This window comes from Phocoena sinus, chromosome 4, assembly GCF_008692025.1.
Source record: "Phocoena sinus isolate mPhoSin1 chromosome 4, mPhoSin1.pri, whole genome shotgun sequence".
NCBI classification, from domain to species: Eukaryota; Metazoa; Chordata; class Mammalia; order Artiodactyla; family Phocoenidae; genus Phocoena; species Phocoena sinus.
Window position 1 is genome coordinate 23,882,298 of NC_045766.1, and position 15,407 is coordinate 23,897,704.

General features: G+C 42.5%; 1 protein-coding gene across 1 annotated transcript in view; it reads right to left on the reverse strand.

Annotated features, from left to right (window-relative positions):
• SLC9A9 (solute carrier family 9 member A9) overlaps positions 1–15,407 on the reverse strand; it is a 569,241-nt gene that overhangs the window by 89,594 nt on the left and 464,240 nt on the right. Inside the window, exon 14 of the mRNA XM_032631496.1 lies at positions 9,425–9,504. Coding sequence (XP_032487387.1) covers positions 9,425–9,504 — 80 coding nt within the window. The remainder of the gene's footprint in view (positions 1–9,424; positions 9,505–15,407) is intronic.

The following is a 15,407-nucleotide window of genomic DNA, read 5'->3' on the forward strand; positions in this document are numbered from 1 at the left end:
TAAAGCTCACATTTTTGAGCACTTATCTGAGTGCTTTAACTCATTTAATCCTCAGAACAAACCTATGGCGTAGGGACTTGTATTATCCCCATTTTGCAGCTGAGAGACTGAGGCACAGAGAGGGGAAACAACTTTCCTAAAGTTCCACAACTAGTAACTGGTTCCACTGAGCCAGATTTCCCTCTGTTTGATGAAAACCCATAGTGGAATGTCTAAGTGTATCTTTCTTTATACCAAAGTCATTTCCTGAAAAGATCTGTAAGTCAGAAACTCAAAGACAGAACCAGATTGGAATGGAAGCTCTGTGAGGGTTTGTCAACAGCTGTATCCCTACTGCCTAGTACAGTACGTGGCCCGTGGTAGCCTCTTGATAAACATGGGATGAATACGTGAATAAAGAGAGAAAAGAGGAGAGGCTAATACAGTGCTTTGCAATGAGAAAGTGCTCAACAGATTTTTAAAGTTGGATTTAAAGGAATTTGTTTTATGAATCCATTCGAGAAGCGGAGGATCCATCTCCTGATTTCCTGTTTGTGTAAATCCAGATTTTCATATTGTTTGCTCACAGTGAAGATGAAATGAGAAAGCCTTCTCATTTAAGAGAAATATTATCAAAACTTTTACAGGGGAAAAGGCAAAACAAATCAGGGATGCCAAAACTCTTGCGGAATCCTAGGATCATTGTAGAAAACTCAGTTATCGTCTTGGGAGTCACAACTTTTCACATTCATAGCAGAGTATCTAACATGTTTGGGCAACAATTCACAATGTCATGCTTGTAGTCACTTGTCAGGACTCCAGAAGAGTTTAAGTTCAGTTATGGAATGTTTCAACATATTTAGGCCACAGGGTCTTAAGAAAATTGCGCTATTTAACTGGTTTAAACATGTTTTGGCTCTGAGAGATAAGTGAACAAGTTACCATCAGTAGGAAGCTGTTTTAAGAAACAGCTAAATTTTCCAATGGATTTAGCCAAAACAGAAGATAATATTTATTGTTCCCATTATACAGATGAAGAAACCATGGAAGACCCAAGTTATGACCTGAACAAAAGACAGCTCATGTTTCAAGGCACGGATACCACTCCCTACATTGGTTCTCACCAAACAGTCAAGGAATATAAGGATCCAGGAAGCTAGTGTTTTCTCTTAGAGAATTTTAATTTCATTTCACTTAGGTGCTAAGTCAAGGGCTGTCTACAAGATCCTTCTACACTAGCATTTGTGAAGACAAGGAAGACCAAAAGTCAAGCTGCAAACCCAATGGATTAACCACCTGGGTGGGAGTGACGGCTGCACTACTGCCCCATGCAAGCTCAGCTCCTCCCTGTAGCCGGCTTCCCAGAAGCAGTTATAATGCCATGTACATCCTCACGTGGGATACCACTGGGGATGTATTTAGAGAGAGTCTTTAGAAAGCTGATTGCTTATGTTTGTTTCAAATATTTTGAAATATTGGTGCTTTCTGAAACCGCTTGTGGAGTCATCTGGTTACATTTTGCAAGTGAGGGTTACAAATTATTTTAATTCACGGCTCCCTAAAGAGTTCCCCCATTAAACTCTGGAGATGCCATTGTCTCTCTTTCCTACACTAAGGGCCATCTGTCATTTCAAGGGGCTTTGGGGTCATGACTCATCTGGATGAATCAAATAAGCAAGACTTCATGAGAGTCAGCCGTGCCTACCTTGTTTGCTGTTGGCCTCAGTACCTCCTGTATTGCGTGGCACATAGTAGGTACTCAATAAGTTGAATAAAAGGCATCTTACTTACATCCTCTGCTATCCCTCTGGCTTTCTACTTAAAGTAAAACACATCCTGCCTCCAGACTGGTGAAGATTTTGCTGAGCCACCCAGGAAGCTATCACGTCAAACTATCAATTGTATGCCAGGCACGCTTAACAATAAGAACATCACACACATGTTAATGCCACCAGAGCTCACTGGATGGACTACCCGAACCAGGACCCGTGGATTCTTCAGGTGGACACAGCCCACTCTTTGTTGATTACGAATGCTGCCTCCAAGTCCATCACTGACCTTGGGTGTGTCTTTTCCCTCCTCGGGGCTCAGTTGCCTCATCGATAAAACAGGAATCACAGAACTGACATTCCCTGTTCCTCACCCAACAAATAATTCATAGATGCTTCAGCTAGTCAGAATAAGAAAAAACTGCAATGCAGTGATCATCGTTTAAAATGAAATTGCTGCTCGCAGTATTCATACCTATGATTTAAAATAAGCATGACTGTGTGGCATATAACGAATTCTGTCAAGTTTGAGGAGGAAAGGGTTCTTTTCCCTTGTTTTTTTTTTTGTTGTTGTTTAAAGACTACAATGCCGTTACGTTTAAATCCATGAAATACTTGTTTCCAAGGATCATTCTGAATGATCCGGATGTTCACGTTTATTTTCCCTGGAATGCAATCTGTCACACTTTGGTTCAGGAAGGGGTCTGGCATCTGCCACTTTCCTTGCCAGACTTTTTAATGGAAAACTCAAGAGCTGCAACATTTACACATCTGCCATGGCCTTTCATTTTCTTGGTAACATCTCAGTGCACAATTCATTTCAAGCCAGTGATGGGAAGGAAGTCTCCATCCATGTGACTTTGTAATTCTGTTACTGTGTCAACTTGCCAATCCATTGTTATCTTTGTGCTATCTTTACACTTCTGTAAAATGTTGGCAACCACAGGATAACTCCTTATTTTCAGTTGATGTCGGCACACAGGAAGCGCTAAAAATGATTTTAGGCTGCCCTTTTTATTTTGGAAGAAGTCATTCTTATCCTCTGTCATTCACGTTTGTAGAACTAATATATAAACATGCTTTTTCTCGTTTGTTTTGTTTTATTTGCGGTATGCAGGCCTCTCACTGTTGTGGCCTCTCCCGTTGTGGAGCACAGGCTCCGGACGCGCAGCCTCAGCGGCCATGGCTCACGGGCCCAGCCGCTCCGCGGCATGTGGGATCTTCCCGGACCGGGGCACGAACCCGTGTCCCCTGCGTCAGCAGGTGGACTCTCAACCACTGCGCCACCAGGGAAGCATGCTTAAGGGGAGAGATGATAAATGACAGAATGGCTAGAGACTGTAGGAATTAGACAGTCCAGCAGCACCATTAGTCACCTACGAATAAGGCAACCTACGATTCCTATACCAGCTGCAACACTGCGAATCCAAGCAAACCGTTTTATCTGATGTCTTAAAATCTGAATAAGGGGGCATCAATTTCTGCTTCTGACCTTCTCATTAAAAGAGATTGTTAGTGAGGATGATAGGTGGCTCTAAATTCTGATTTCTATATACAACACACAATCGGTGAGATAAGATACAGTCACGCAGACAGAGAATGGCTTCTAAGCCAGAGCCAGGCTTGAATATATGAGATCAGGTGTACGAATTAAACCTAAGGAAGGATGGACCAACCATAGGAAGGAGGTCAGTGAGGCAACAGGGATCCAGCTCTGCCGTGGTGGCTGTCCCTGCCCAGGGAGAGGGACCCTGCCGCTGGGGGAGGGGTGGGTGTGCACCCGGGGTGTCCCTTTTGGTGCCGAAGGGCAGCCTGGATGAAAAACACTAAGATTATCCCCTCTGCCTTGCTCTGCTTTCAGACTCACTTAGCAACCCTCAGATAATTCATTGGATTTTTCTGCTATATCAACGTTTTAGAGTAAATGTGCCCTGGATAGGAAATATTGCTTTCTTGCTTGATTCATTCATTCAGTGAATATTTATTGAGTGTCCACTATATGCCAAACAGTGTTGTATGCTTTGATTACAGACCCAAATCCGTGTCCGCAGGAAGCATACATCCTGGTTGGGGGAGAATATTATAACAAATGCGTAAGGTACATACAGTGTCAGATGGTGATAAGCATAATGGTGACAAATGAAGCGGGGAAGGGGAGAGGGAGTGCTCCTGTTGGGGTGGCTAATTTAAATATGGAGCCAGGGGGCTTCCCTGGTGACGCAGTGGTTGAGAGTCCGCCTGCCGATGCAGGGGACGCAGGTTCGTGCCCCGGTCCGGGAAGATCCCACATGCCGCGGAGCGGCTAGGACCGTGAGCCATGGCCGCTGAGCCTGCACGTCCGGAGCCTGTGCTCCGCAACGGGAGAGGCCACAGCAGTGAGAGGCCCGCGTACCACAAAAAAATATATATATAGATGGAGCCAGGAAAGTCTCACTGCCAAGTTGGATGAAAGAGGTGAAGGAGGGAGGCCTGCGAATGTCTGAGAGAAGAGCATCCCAAGCAGGCGGAAGAGGAAACAGTGCGAAGGCCTTGAAGCAGGAATGTGCTTGGTGTATCTCAGGAAGGCCGGGGTGCTGAAGCAGGGTGAGCCGGCGAGCAACAGGGAGAGAAGGGGCCGGAGGGACATTGGGGACCAGACTGCGACTTGACCCTTCTAAGGGCTGGGAAAGAATATCCCTCCCCATGAGGACACATATGATGATTTAGGAATTTGATGTCTGGTTTCTACTTGTGCCTCCTTGAGCTTGGCTAGAGTCCATCCGTTTCTATGAAACGAAACCATTCTCGGAGTCTTTGGCATATTGAACTTTCTGCCCTTGAAAAGTTGAGAACGTGATTCAGAAACTTGGAGACTCCTTTATGGTGGTGTTCTTAGGGTGACCGACCAGGACCCCTAACCTTATCACCTCCTATATCTTCAACAACTGCTTGGGATGTGAACTCTGTATGACATAATGTAAGCAGTCATAACAGTCATTGCTTTAATAGTGACATTCTGGACGTATGGAAATGGGGTATATGTGTAGATAAGAGCTATCATGGACATAGAGTTGTCAGTGAGAGCGTTCATTTAAGTATATTTATGGATTTTATCGTTATGTAATGCCTTTCTTTGTCATTACAGTCTTTGTTTTGAAGTGTTTCGAAGTCTATTTATTTTTTGGCCGCATCGTGTAGCATGTGGGATCTTAGTTCCCTGACCAGGGATCGAATCCAAGCCCCCTGCAGTGGGAGCGCAGGGTCCTAACCGCTGGACCGCCGGGTAAGTCCCTAATTTAGATTTTGACAGATCCGGGCTTGGATCATGGAATTGACACTAGCTATGGAAACCTAAGAAAGTTATTAAGTTCTTGGAGACTTTGTTTCTTCCATCTCAAAGAGAGTCTTTGTGAGAATGAAACCAAAAGGGTGGTTATTAGGATTAAATGAAAGAATGTTCTCGATGGCAAAGTACTGGTGCTCAGTAACATGGTTCCCTTTCTCATAGTCCCCTTCTCAATTTCTGCTTTGCACCGCAAGACTCAGAATTGCTGCCCACAGGGAATCATAGTGAAATCTTAACTAATCGTCAATTTTGGCACCATAGGCTTCCGGCTTATTTATTTGTACTTGTTGCGGTGCGTGGGCTTCTCATTGCAGTGGCTTCTCTTGTTGCTGAGCACGGGCTCTAGAGCGCAGGCTCAGTAGTTGTGGCGCACGGGCTTAGTTGCTCTGCGGCAGGTGGGATTTTCCCAGACCAGGGCTCGAATCCGTGTCCCCTGCCTTGGCAGGCGGATTCTTAACCACTGCGCCACCAGGGAAGCCCGCACAGGCTGTTTTGTCAGAGGCCAAGACAATCAGCAGTCCATTTGTGTGGTACTCTACCCTTGGAGGCACCCTCTTACAGAGCTGTGGAGGTGACATGAAATTATAACGTAAAGCACTCACCACGGTACTTGGCCATGGTTCATCCTTATGGAATGTTAATTTTTCCGTACGTTTTGGGAAATTTTTATGGGAACGCATATGTATTAATTATGCTATGAAAAAAAGAAAACAAAACTATGTGAGCCATAGTGACTTGTTTTATTGATACCGATGGTGAGTTAAAAGCATCTTTGTATCCTTGGGTCTGAATATTGGGCATAAGTTCAATGTGAATTGAATACTGTTGACACTTAGTTTTACACGTTTACTTGACTAGGCTACCTCGTTATTCAATCAGACCCTAATCTAGGTGTTGCTGTGAAGGTATTTTCTAGGTGTGGTTAGCATCTACAGTCAGTTGACTTTACAGAGATGATCCTCAATAAGGTGGGTGGGCCTCATCTGATCAGTTGAGTGGACTTAAGAGCAAAACTGAGGCTTCCCTGAGGAAGAAGTTTTGTCTTAAGATTGCAGCATCTCAGCTCCTACTGGAGAGTTTCTAGACTGAGAGCCTGCCCTGCACATTCTGAACTTGCCACCTTCACAAACACAGAAGCCAATCCCTTGAAGTAAACCTATGTGTATGTGTATTATATGTATATGTATGTATGCATGTGTGTGTGTATGTACTCCTGACTGGTTCTGTGTCCGTTTCTCTGGAGAATCCTGACTTACAAAGGTGCATATGAAGGCTCATTTATTCTTCTTTTTCCTTTGTCGGTAATTCTTTATGATGCATCATTTGCATGATGCAATTTTACTAAAATGAAACTTGAACAGCTCCAAACTGCATAATCCATTTCTTTCAGCCTCACACTTTCTTTCTGGCCTCAGCCAGGCAATCTGACCCCGGAGTTGGGGGGATCATCCCTACATTGACAGCAGCTGGCATAGTCTACCCATGAGGTCCATGGGGCACATCGCCTGGGTTCTAGGTGGCCAACAGGATGACGGTAAATGCCAAGGGGATAATTTTTCTCTAAAAATATGGATAAATCAAGAGTTTACACAGTGGAAACAGGTTGGTTTGCTACACTCTGGGTATGAATTCAGAGCATAACTAGGATATAAAAACTCTGTGGTCTAAGTGAAAATATATTTATGCAGTGATGGTAGCCCTGCAACTTCTAGGATGAATGCACAGGAGGACAAATTACCATGAGAAGAGATATTACTGAGAATGTAAGTTTGCTTTCATTTTTTTGCTAGTTTGTCCATAATCATATGGAAATAACCCCCCCCCCCCCCCGGTGAAATGTGAGACAAAAACTATGACATCATCTGAATTTAGTGTCACTGCTCTAAGCTAAAAATTTGGGTGGGTTCCTACTTACATTTTCTTGTCTCCAAGTTATCTTTTCCATTTTGCAATGCAATGCAAAGCATTCCTTACAACACTGTCAGAATTTGAACAAAAACATCTTTTATCTAATTTCTGATTTGCCATTTTGTGATATTGTGATTTATAATAAGAAATAGAAATTTGGTCTTCATCCCCAGTTTTGGCAGAGAGCTCTTAAAACCCTTGAATTTCCTAAGTGATGAAAGCAAAAAGGCATCCTTCTGTTATGTTGATGGATGACGTTTGGACCCCAACTAAGGTTGGGTGCTGGATGCCAGGAAAACCCACCATGTGATTAGAGGGTTGGAACTTTCAGTTCTCACCTCACCACCTCTGGGGAAGAGGAGAGAGGCTGGAGATGGAGTTCAATCACCAATGGTTAATTATTCATCAGTTGTGCCTATGCAATGAAGCCTCCAAACCCCAAAAGGATGGAGTTTAGGAGAATTTCCAGGTTGGTGAACAGGTGGAGATTCGAGGAGAGTGGTGCACTCAGAGAGGGCATGGAAGCTCCATGTCCTTTCCCCGTACCTTGCCCTATGCACCTCCTCCATCTGGCTGTTACTGAGTTATATCCTTTTATAATAAACCAATGATCTAGCAAGTAATGAGGTCTTCTAGCAAATCAATCAAACCCAAGGAGAAGGTCACGGGAACCTCCAACATGTAGCCGATAGATCAGGAGCATAGGTAACAACCTGGGCTTGTGGCTGGCTTCTGAAGTGGTGGTGGTAGGGGCAGCCTTGTGGGACTAAGCCCTTACCTGTGAGATCTGACACTGTCTCCAGGGACATAGTGTCAGAATTGAGTTGAGTTGTAGGACACTGACCTGGCGCATTGCTTGGATGGGTGGGGAAGCCCCCCTTCCACAAGTTGGAAATCGGGTCCTGGAACCCCAAAAGACACTTTCTTACTGTACATCTTGTCATAACCAAGCAGCCTTTATATGTACTCTTCAGCCACATTTTTATAACTTCCTACAAATTTGGTTATCAGATACTTTAAGCAATGGCAGGAGAAAATTGTGTTTCCAGAAGAGAAACAAACTGGAACACAAACCAGCGTAACCTGCTAAGAACTGGCTTCCCTCAGGGAGACCAGTGACTGGTTAGTGAGGTACCAGAACCTCCAAGAGGCAGTTAATTGCCAAGATGGACCACTTTTAGGGTGGTGGCAACCTACACTGTCCATGAAAACTCAAGATTGAGTGAGGCAAGGTATTTGCCCATAGATAACAGAAGTATGGAAAAGCAAAACTGTAGCCTCAAAAAGCCTCTACCTTCCACATCTCATTTCATAATTCTTGGAATGTTGTACTATTTCAGAATTGCTTTCTAATTTTAACCTTGTTTTACTTTTGCTTATCTCTGCAATCTTCAATGGGCTTCTCTTCACTTCACTCTTACTTATTTTTTTTTTTTCTACAGTCATTCCTCGAATTTGCTTTCCTTTCCTTCCTGCTGTGAATTTCCTGTATTTCTCTTGCTGCTTCTCCCTTTTCCATTTTTACCTCCTCTTCATCTTATTCTTTGAATTTCTTTCCCCTGTTCTTAATTCTTCTTCCTTTCCCTCTGATCTGTTGTGGCTTTAATCATTGCTGAGCTGCTTTAAAATTGCCCAGTGACTGACGTTTTCTCCCTGAAAGGAGAGGGATTTGTGACTGTGGAAAACTAACTACAAAGACCCAACACATTCAATTTTCAGCACAGTTCTTTCCTTTCTTCTGTGGCGCTTTTGCCTGGGATTAGAGGTGGACCGCTTACTGCAACTCACAATGGCAAAGCCCTTCAGGCCTGACTTCTCAGCTCTGTGAGTCGCATGGCAAGGTGTATCTGAGCCACTCTGTTTACACTGATAGCTAGAATTTTAAAATTGCCCGTCACTAGAAAAAGCTTACTCAAGTGTTTCCTGGAAAACAAAGTAGTATTATTTCACAATGTGATGACCGGACTTATTCTTCTCCTCGGACTATTCATCCTCCCTCCCCCCTCCCCCTTCATTTTTTACAGCATGAAACAAAAACAGACAAATGTGTTCCTGGCAGAAGGGTGAAGGAGCTTTGCCACCCTGGCCGACTCCACCAGAAGTAAGATTTTTACAAAGGGATGAACAGTAAAATTAGTAAAATAGATCAGTTTTTCAGGACTCTATGATTTTATCATAGAGCATTAGGAAATAGTAGATTGCCACAAGCACACCAGATTCATTTGCCTCTGAGAGATTTCACTTTAGCTCTTTGCAACACTTAAGTATGGACTACACAGCTTTTTATGTTTTGAAATCATTCTTTTGGCTACATTTGCTCGTGAATTCGCTTTACCTTTCTGCGTTTCTTGAAGAGCAGCAGTGCAGACCTCAATGATTAAGTGCTCGAAGTCAGTGTCTGCCATGTAGCAGGACCTGGGAGATTATCATTATCAAAGGATACTTGTGGTCAAAGCTGTACCACATTCTGAAGAGCCGGGCAGTCTCTGTTTTCGTCGTGCTTTTGCCAGAGTTGTTTGCTTCCTAGCGAGTGACAACAGAAAAAGGCATTGGATAAATGATCACTATAAATATTGATATATAATATCAACATTAATACATAGTATGTATATAATATTAATATATTTGAACTATAAGAATATGTGTCAAGCCAAATTAAACTTAACCACTTTTTAAAAATCTTTCCAGATACAGGTATTTTCATCTAAATGTTGAACCTACTGCCAAGCAAATTAGCTCATGGATCTTGCCATATGGGTGAGGTTCTTGTGGCATTTACTTTTTTTCATAATTCCTATTTTATTAAACAGCTAAGAAATGCCGCTTTGTTGACACCAGTGAACATGATATTTCTGTCAGATTGCTGTTGTGGGAATTTTGCAGTTATTTCTGTCAGATTTGGATGGTATTTATTTACGATTTACCAAAAGGTCAAGACTAAAGGGATAACGGTCTAATAATTGTTAAACTAGTTTTCATTCATTTTATTTTTGATAGATCACTACCAAAGCCTATGGTTAATCTTTGATATCTTCCCCCTTCGATTCTTAAGTTTTGAAATAGATATTCCGGTTGAGAAGCCTGTAATAATTTAATAACTGAATGAATGTGTTTGTCTCCCCCGACCCCATACTCACTCACTCTTTTTTTTTTTTCTTCAAAGGACCACAGTGGGAGGGAGGAAGAAAAGGACAAAAGAGAAAGCATTTGATAGGTGTTTATGTAACAGTAGAGGATGAAAATGTGAGGAAAAGGTGAAAAATTTTTTGTGAACTTTAGAGAGATGATAATGGACATTGCAATGTGGTATGAAGGAGATTCAGGGACATTTTTACCTCTTGTGTGTATCTCATTTTGCATATTAAGAGAATTCCAGACTCCAATCAGTTGTAATTATCTTCATCATTAAAAGCATTTATATCTTAACATGGACTTCATTGCTTTGTTTGGGCCCTCGGTTTCCATGCCCAAATTGTATCAGGAGTTCACAGTCCAGTAATAATGTGAACATTCTCAAGAAATCATGAGTCATGGAAGACAGTGAGAAACCACTGGCTGCTCCAAAGCTAGCCCTTAGTTGAAACCAAGGTGATTTACTTTACTTTGTTTATGTACTTTTTTGCCCCTTTCCAGACAGTTCCACTGATGGGTAATGATAAATAACTGAACACAAAAGGCTGTATTCTGCTCTCTGAAACACATGTAAAAGCAGACGCTGCAGTTCAATGCCCCACAAACAAAAGGGGAACACAAGAATGCTAAGTGTGGTCCCTCCCTTTCTAGGCAGCCATTTATCCTTTGTCTAAAATGGTTGAAGCAGACACTCCACAATAAAATGAAAACCCAAACTGGCAGCCTTTCTCATTGGTTGTTTTAAGATCTCTGATTTCCAACACTGAACAGTTTCCTAAAAGGCGTTCCTTAGTATGCCACTGTTCTACGTGATGTTGATGGAAATTCTGTGCCTATCGTTCAGGAAAGGATGGGTTTGAGAGTGTTTACCAGGTTTGTTACATTCAGAAATTTTTGGAATCTTTCATTTGTAAATGGGCATCGTAAATCTTTGAGAGGGAAGCCTTTCTCAAACTTACCTGGTCATGGACCACATGCCCCATTCCCAAGTCCCACAGTGGGACATCTATGATCTTTTCATGGATGATGTCAGAGTTTCATAGATCTGTTTTCTGATAGACCCAGAGTGCCATGCCCTGTTATCTAGAGCTAGAATGTACCCATGGCATTTCCACAAAAGGGAAACCAAGGTGTCCAGTTCAATTTCCATCTGTCCCTGAACCTTTCTCTAGCTATTTCTACCCCAAGAAATGTGTCAGATTTGCAAAGTCACTGCTATACTTAGTGTTTTCTTCATCATCTTGCAACATTTGCAAGTTGTTTCTGAGTCACTGTCTCTCAAACAGGTCAGCACGTTGGGGCTCAGCTGGCAGAGTAAAACTGTTATCCCTGAACTAAACTAGGTAGTAAAGCTCTGGGCTAGCCCTGGGGAGTTCTCTCTCTCTTTTCTTTTCTCTTCTTTTCTTTTTTCTTTCCTTAAGAACAATAAGGAGTTACACATTTTATCCATCCAGAGGCACAGGTAATTTTGATAGCTGACAATATCTATTGATGACAAGATAGTCATTGAAGAAAATTAATAGAAAGGAGTGTAAGCAAATTCCTGTTTTTTCGTTTGGTTGTTTGTTTCTAAGTTAAGGTGGGCTGTGTAGTGCTGAGCTTGGCTGGCAGTCAGGGGCCCAGGATTCTAGCACCCACTCCACAGCAGCCCGGCTGAATGACATTTGTAATAATATTCTCCAGCTATGGAATGCTCATTCATTCCTAGGCAAGGTGCTGGTCACATTATCCAGTCACTAACTTTTTCAGTCATTGTTTTTCAATTTTCACAACAAACCCTCAAGGTAGGTTGCATTATACCTATTTTACAGGTGAGGACCTAGAGAGGCCCAGAGAAGGGAAGAGCTGAGTCCAAAGTCACATAGCTAGCAAGCCACAGAGCTGGAATTTGAACGTAGGACTAAAGGACTCCAAAGGTGCTGTTCTGTCTGCTGGTATCTCACTCAGCCTTTGAACTTTGGAAAGCACACACACCGTATGATAGGCTATTTGGGCTGCAGTTTCCTCGTCTGTAAAATGAATTGAGGAAATTGGATTGGCTGGTCTCTGAGGTCCTAATCGTATGGGAGATACTGTTTTTTCATTAATGACAACAACAACAATAACGGCTGGCACTTCTTGAATAGACGCCATGTGCCAGACAGTGTTTTAAGTGCTTTTCATATATTATTATTCCTATTTTACAGATGAGGAAACTGAAGCAACTGGCGAACAGAGAGGTTTCCAAGCACAGTTGTGACCTCTCAGCAGCAGCCTTGATTCCTGTCATCTAGGTGGGTGTAAGTGAAGAGCAAACTAGGGCAAATGGGTATCTGAATAGGAGATGAGGTCGGGATACTGAAGGTTGAGATGCAGCAGCTATATATCCCCCCAAACGTAATGAAAATGCATGGCTCCCCTCAGCTGGGTGAACGCTGATGAGTTGGAAAGTGTCCCTGAAGAAACTTAACTTCAGTGTTAGAAATTTCTCTAGACTCCTAAATACTGGTTTCAGGGATTTCTCAAGGTCTTGGAAAACCTCCCTGCCTTTTACTCCCTTTTTCCTCTCCTTTTTATTTTATTTCCTGAGGGGAATATATCAGAACATACAGGCATTCCTGAAAGAGCTTATACTCTATTTCCGGGAAATCTTCCAAGGTTATTTTTTGCCAGCTGATGAGAGCAACACATACTAGGTAGCATTTTGGAAAAAATGTTAACACTTGTAATCTATTTTTCAAACTTTAATTTACTTGGGATACTGGAGATGTTATTCATTTTACTGCTTTGTAGAGAAATAAACTGGGTTCCAATTAGAATGAAACATAGAAAATGTTTTTCCAGGTAAGGGAAATACCATGGATGACCCAGCATTGACTTTTCTGCTGATCTGAGATAAAATGTTCAGTGTATGCCTTAAATATCTGTTGGCCCAATTCTGGATCCATTCATTTATTTCTCTGAAGTTATTGATGACTTAATAACTGGGTTATGAAAGGCCATCAATAAATGAGTAGAAATAAATGAGTTAGTCCACTGTGTGCCCTGCTTGTTCACTGGGGGCTGAGGATAACTGTGCCAAGGGAAGGCCAGCCTTTGCGGACACCCTGGAACAGGGAAGGTATCCGATGAGGCAGTGCAGAGGGCAAGCCCCTGGGAGGGCCCAGATGGGCAGAGGACAGCAGGTAGCATCAATTTACCTGGCTTATTCTGAAGCAGTGATCAGATCACACCCAAGGACAATGGATATAAGCAGTCATCAGAAGAAGAATCTGGAACTTGGTGATAGTCTCTTTACTGCTAGCAATATGTCTTCTTTTTTTGAGTTCTTTGATGCCAGAGGGGCAGTGGCATCCAGGTTGGAACAAGCAGAGGATCCAGAAACTGAAGACCAAGATTTGAGTTCTGACTCTCTACTGTCTACCATTTAATAATAATGATACACTCTCCAGATCTGAGCCTCGTGTTTCACAGCTGTAAATGGGAACTGGAGATCTAAGGGCATTGAATGTTAGCTTTTATTTGCCCTTGCTACTTCTAAGAAGCAGAGTGTTTGATATATGTGGAATTTCTGTTTCCTTGATTATCCTCCATTTCTGGGAAAATGTAAAAATGACTGGGGCATTTGATATCTTTCCTTTTTCTCCTTAAACAAGGGAATAGATCAGAGGTTGGGAAGTGGCTGAGCACGATAAGGAGTGAGTAGTTGTCTTTTTTTTTTTTTTTTTTTTTTTTTTTTTTTGCGGTACAGGGGCCTCTCACTGTTGTGGCCTCTCCCGTTGCGGAGCACAGGCTCCGGACGCGCAGGCTCAGAGGCCATGGCTCACGGGCCCAGCCGCTCCGCAGCATGTGGGATCTTCCCAGACCTGGGCACGAACCTGTGTCCCCTGCATCGGCAGACGGACTCTCAACCGCTGCGCAACCAGGGAAGCCCAGTAGGGAGATTTTGATTAAGAATGGTGTTATGGGCTGGTGACATCACAGACTAGTATGGGCTAAGGACCCAGAATGATGTATGGACTTATTAACTTCCTCGAGAAAGAGTTCTTGGGTTTTCCTTAACTTTCCTTGAGTATTCAAAGAAAACATTGTATCTTTGGCTTCTTTTCCCAGGTGGGAGTTGTCTGATGAGAAGACATTGTCATTTACCAGCTGAGATTCCTCAATCCTACCCACTAGGGAAGCCCAGTAGTTGTCTTTTAAGTGACCCCTCTAGCACCACCCTAGAGAGGGAGCAACAGGAAAATTAGGAAGGTACTCTTTGTTTTATGCTTATTTGGATCCCTGAAAGAAAACAAAGGCTCTGGCCAGAAATCTTTAAAAAACAGACGCTGAAGCAAAAGGGAATTGTTTGCTGTATTAACCTTAATGAAAAAGAACTAAGCAAATGTAAATACATTCCTCTATCAATATTCAAAGGAGGGGCCTTTGCTAAGTGAACCGGAGGAACTCTGCTCTGGGCTAGTCTTATGGGATTGCTTCTCACTTCACGGGGATTCAATGGATTAAGAGAGAGAAGATTTTCCTATTTCTAAGATTTCATATTCAATACTAATGTCAGTGGAGGTTGTACAGAATGATGACAAAGACAGATAATTATCATAACAAATCTGTAGAGTTCCTTATGGGTTCCAGAGCACTTTTTCAAGTAGTCAGTGTGAATGGGATTTGACAGCAGTACTTTTGCCCTGCCATGTCCCAGTGTGGAATGTATTCATGTAATAATTTTAAGTTTATTGCCTTGATTTTCTGATTACCAAGGAGAAGACCGGATTCTCTGTCCCTAAAGAGAACGATTTCTAGATTCTGAAGGGGGACATGATACAATTGAGAGTCAATAGGAAAATTTTTTCAAATTTATGTTTTAAAAGGTAAAATTAACTCTTAGCCTCCACATAGAGAGTATTTTATACAAATATTTTCACCTTCCTCACACTATGATCAATTCATAAACATTCCCAAGAAGGTATAGTCACAAAATACATGCTTAGGGAGAAAGAATGAAGGAAACAACTAGATAGGGATGGGTAAAAATGCCAAGAGGAAACGTAGACATCACAGATACACTACCAGATGGGCTAAACTCATGGTTTAGCTACCAAAAAAAAAAAAGGTCTGCTTCAAATAACTTTGTCCGTACAAGAGATTCAAGTTAATCCAGGGAAAAATAAATTGTTTGGTTCAGGTAAATATAATATTTTGGTGAGTTAAAAATGTATGTTCGGGGCTTCCCTGGTGGCGCAGTGGTTGAGAGTCTGCCTGCCGATGCAGGGGATACAGGTTCGTGCCCCGGTCTGGGAGGATCCCACATGCCG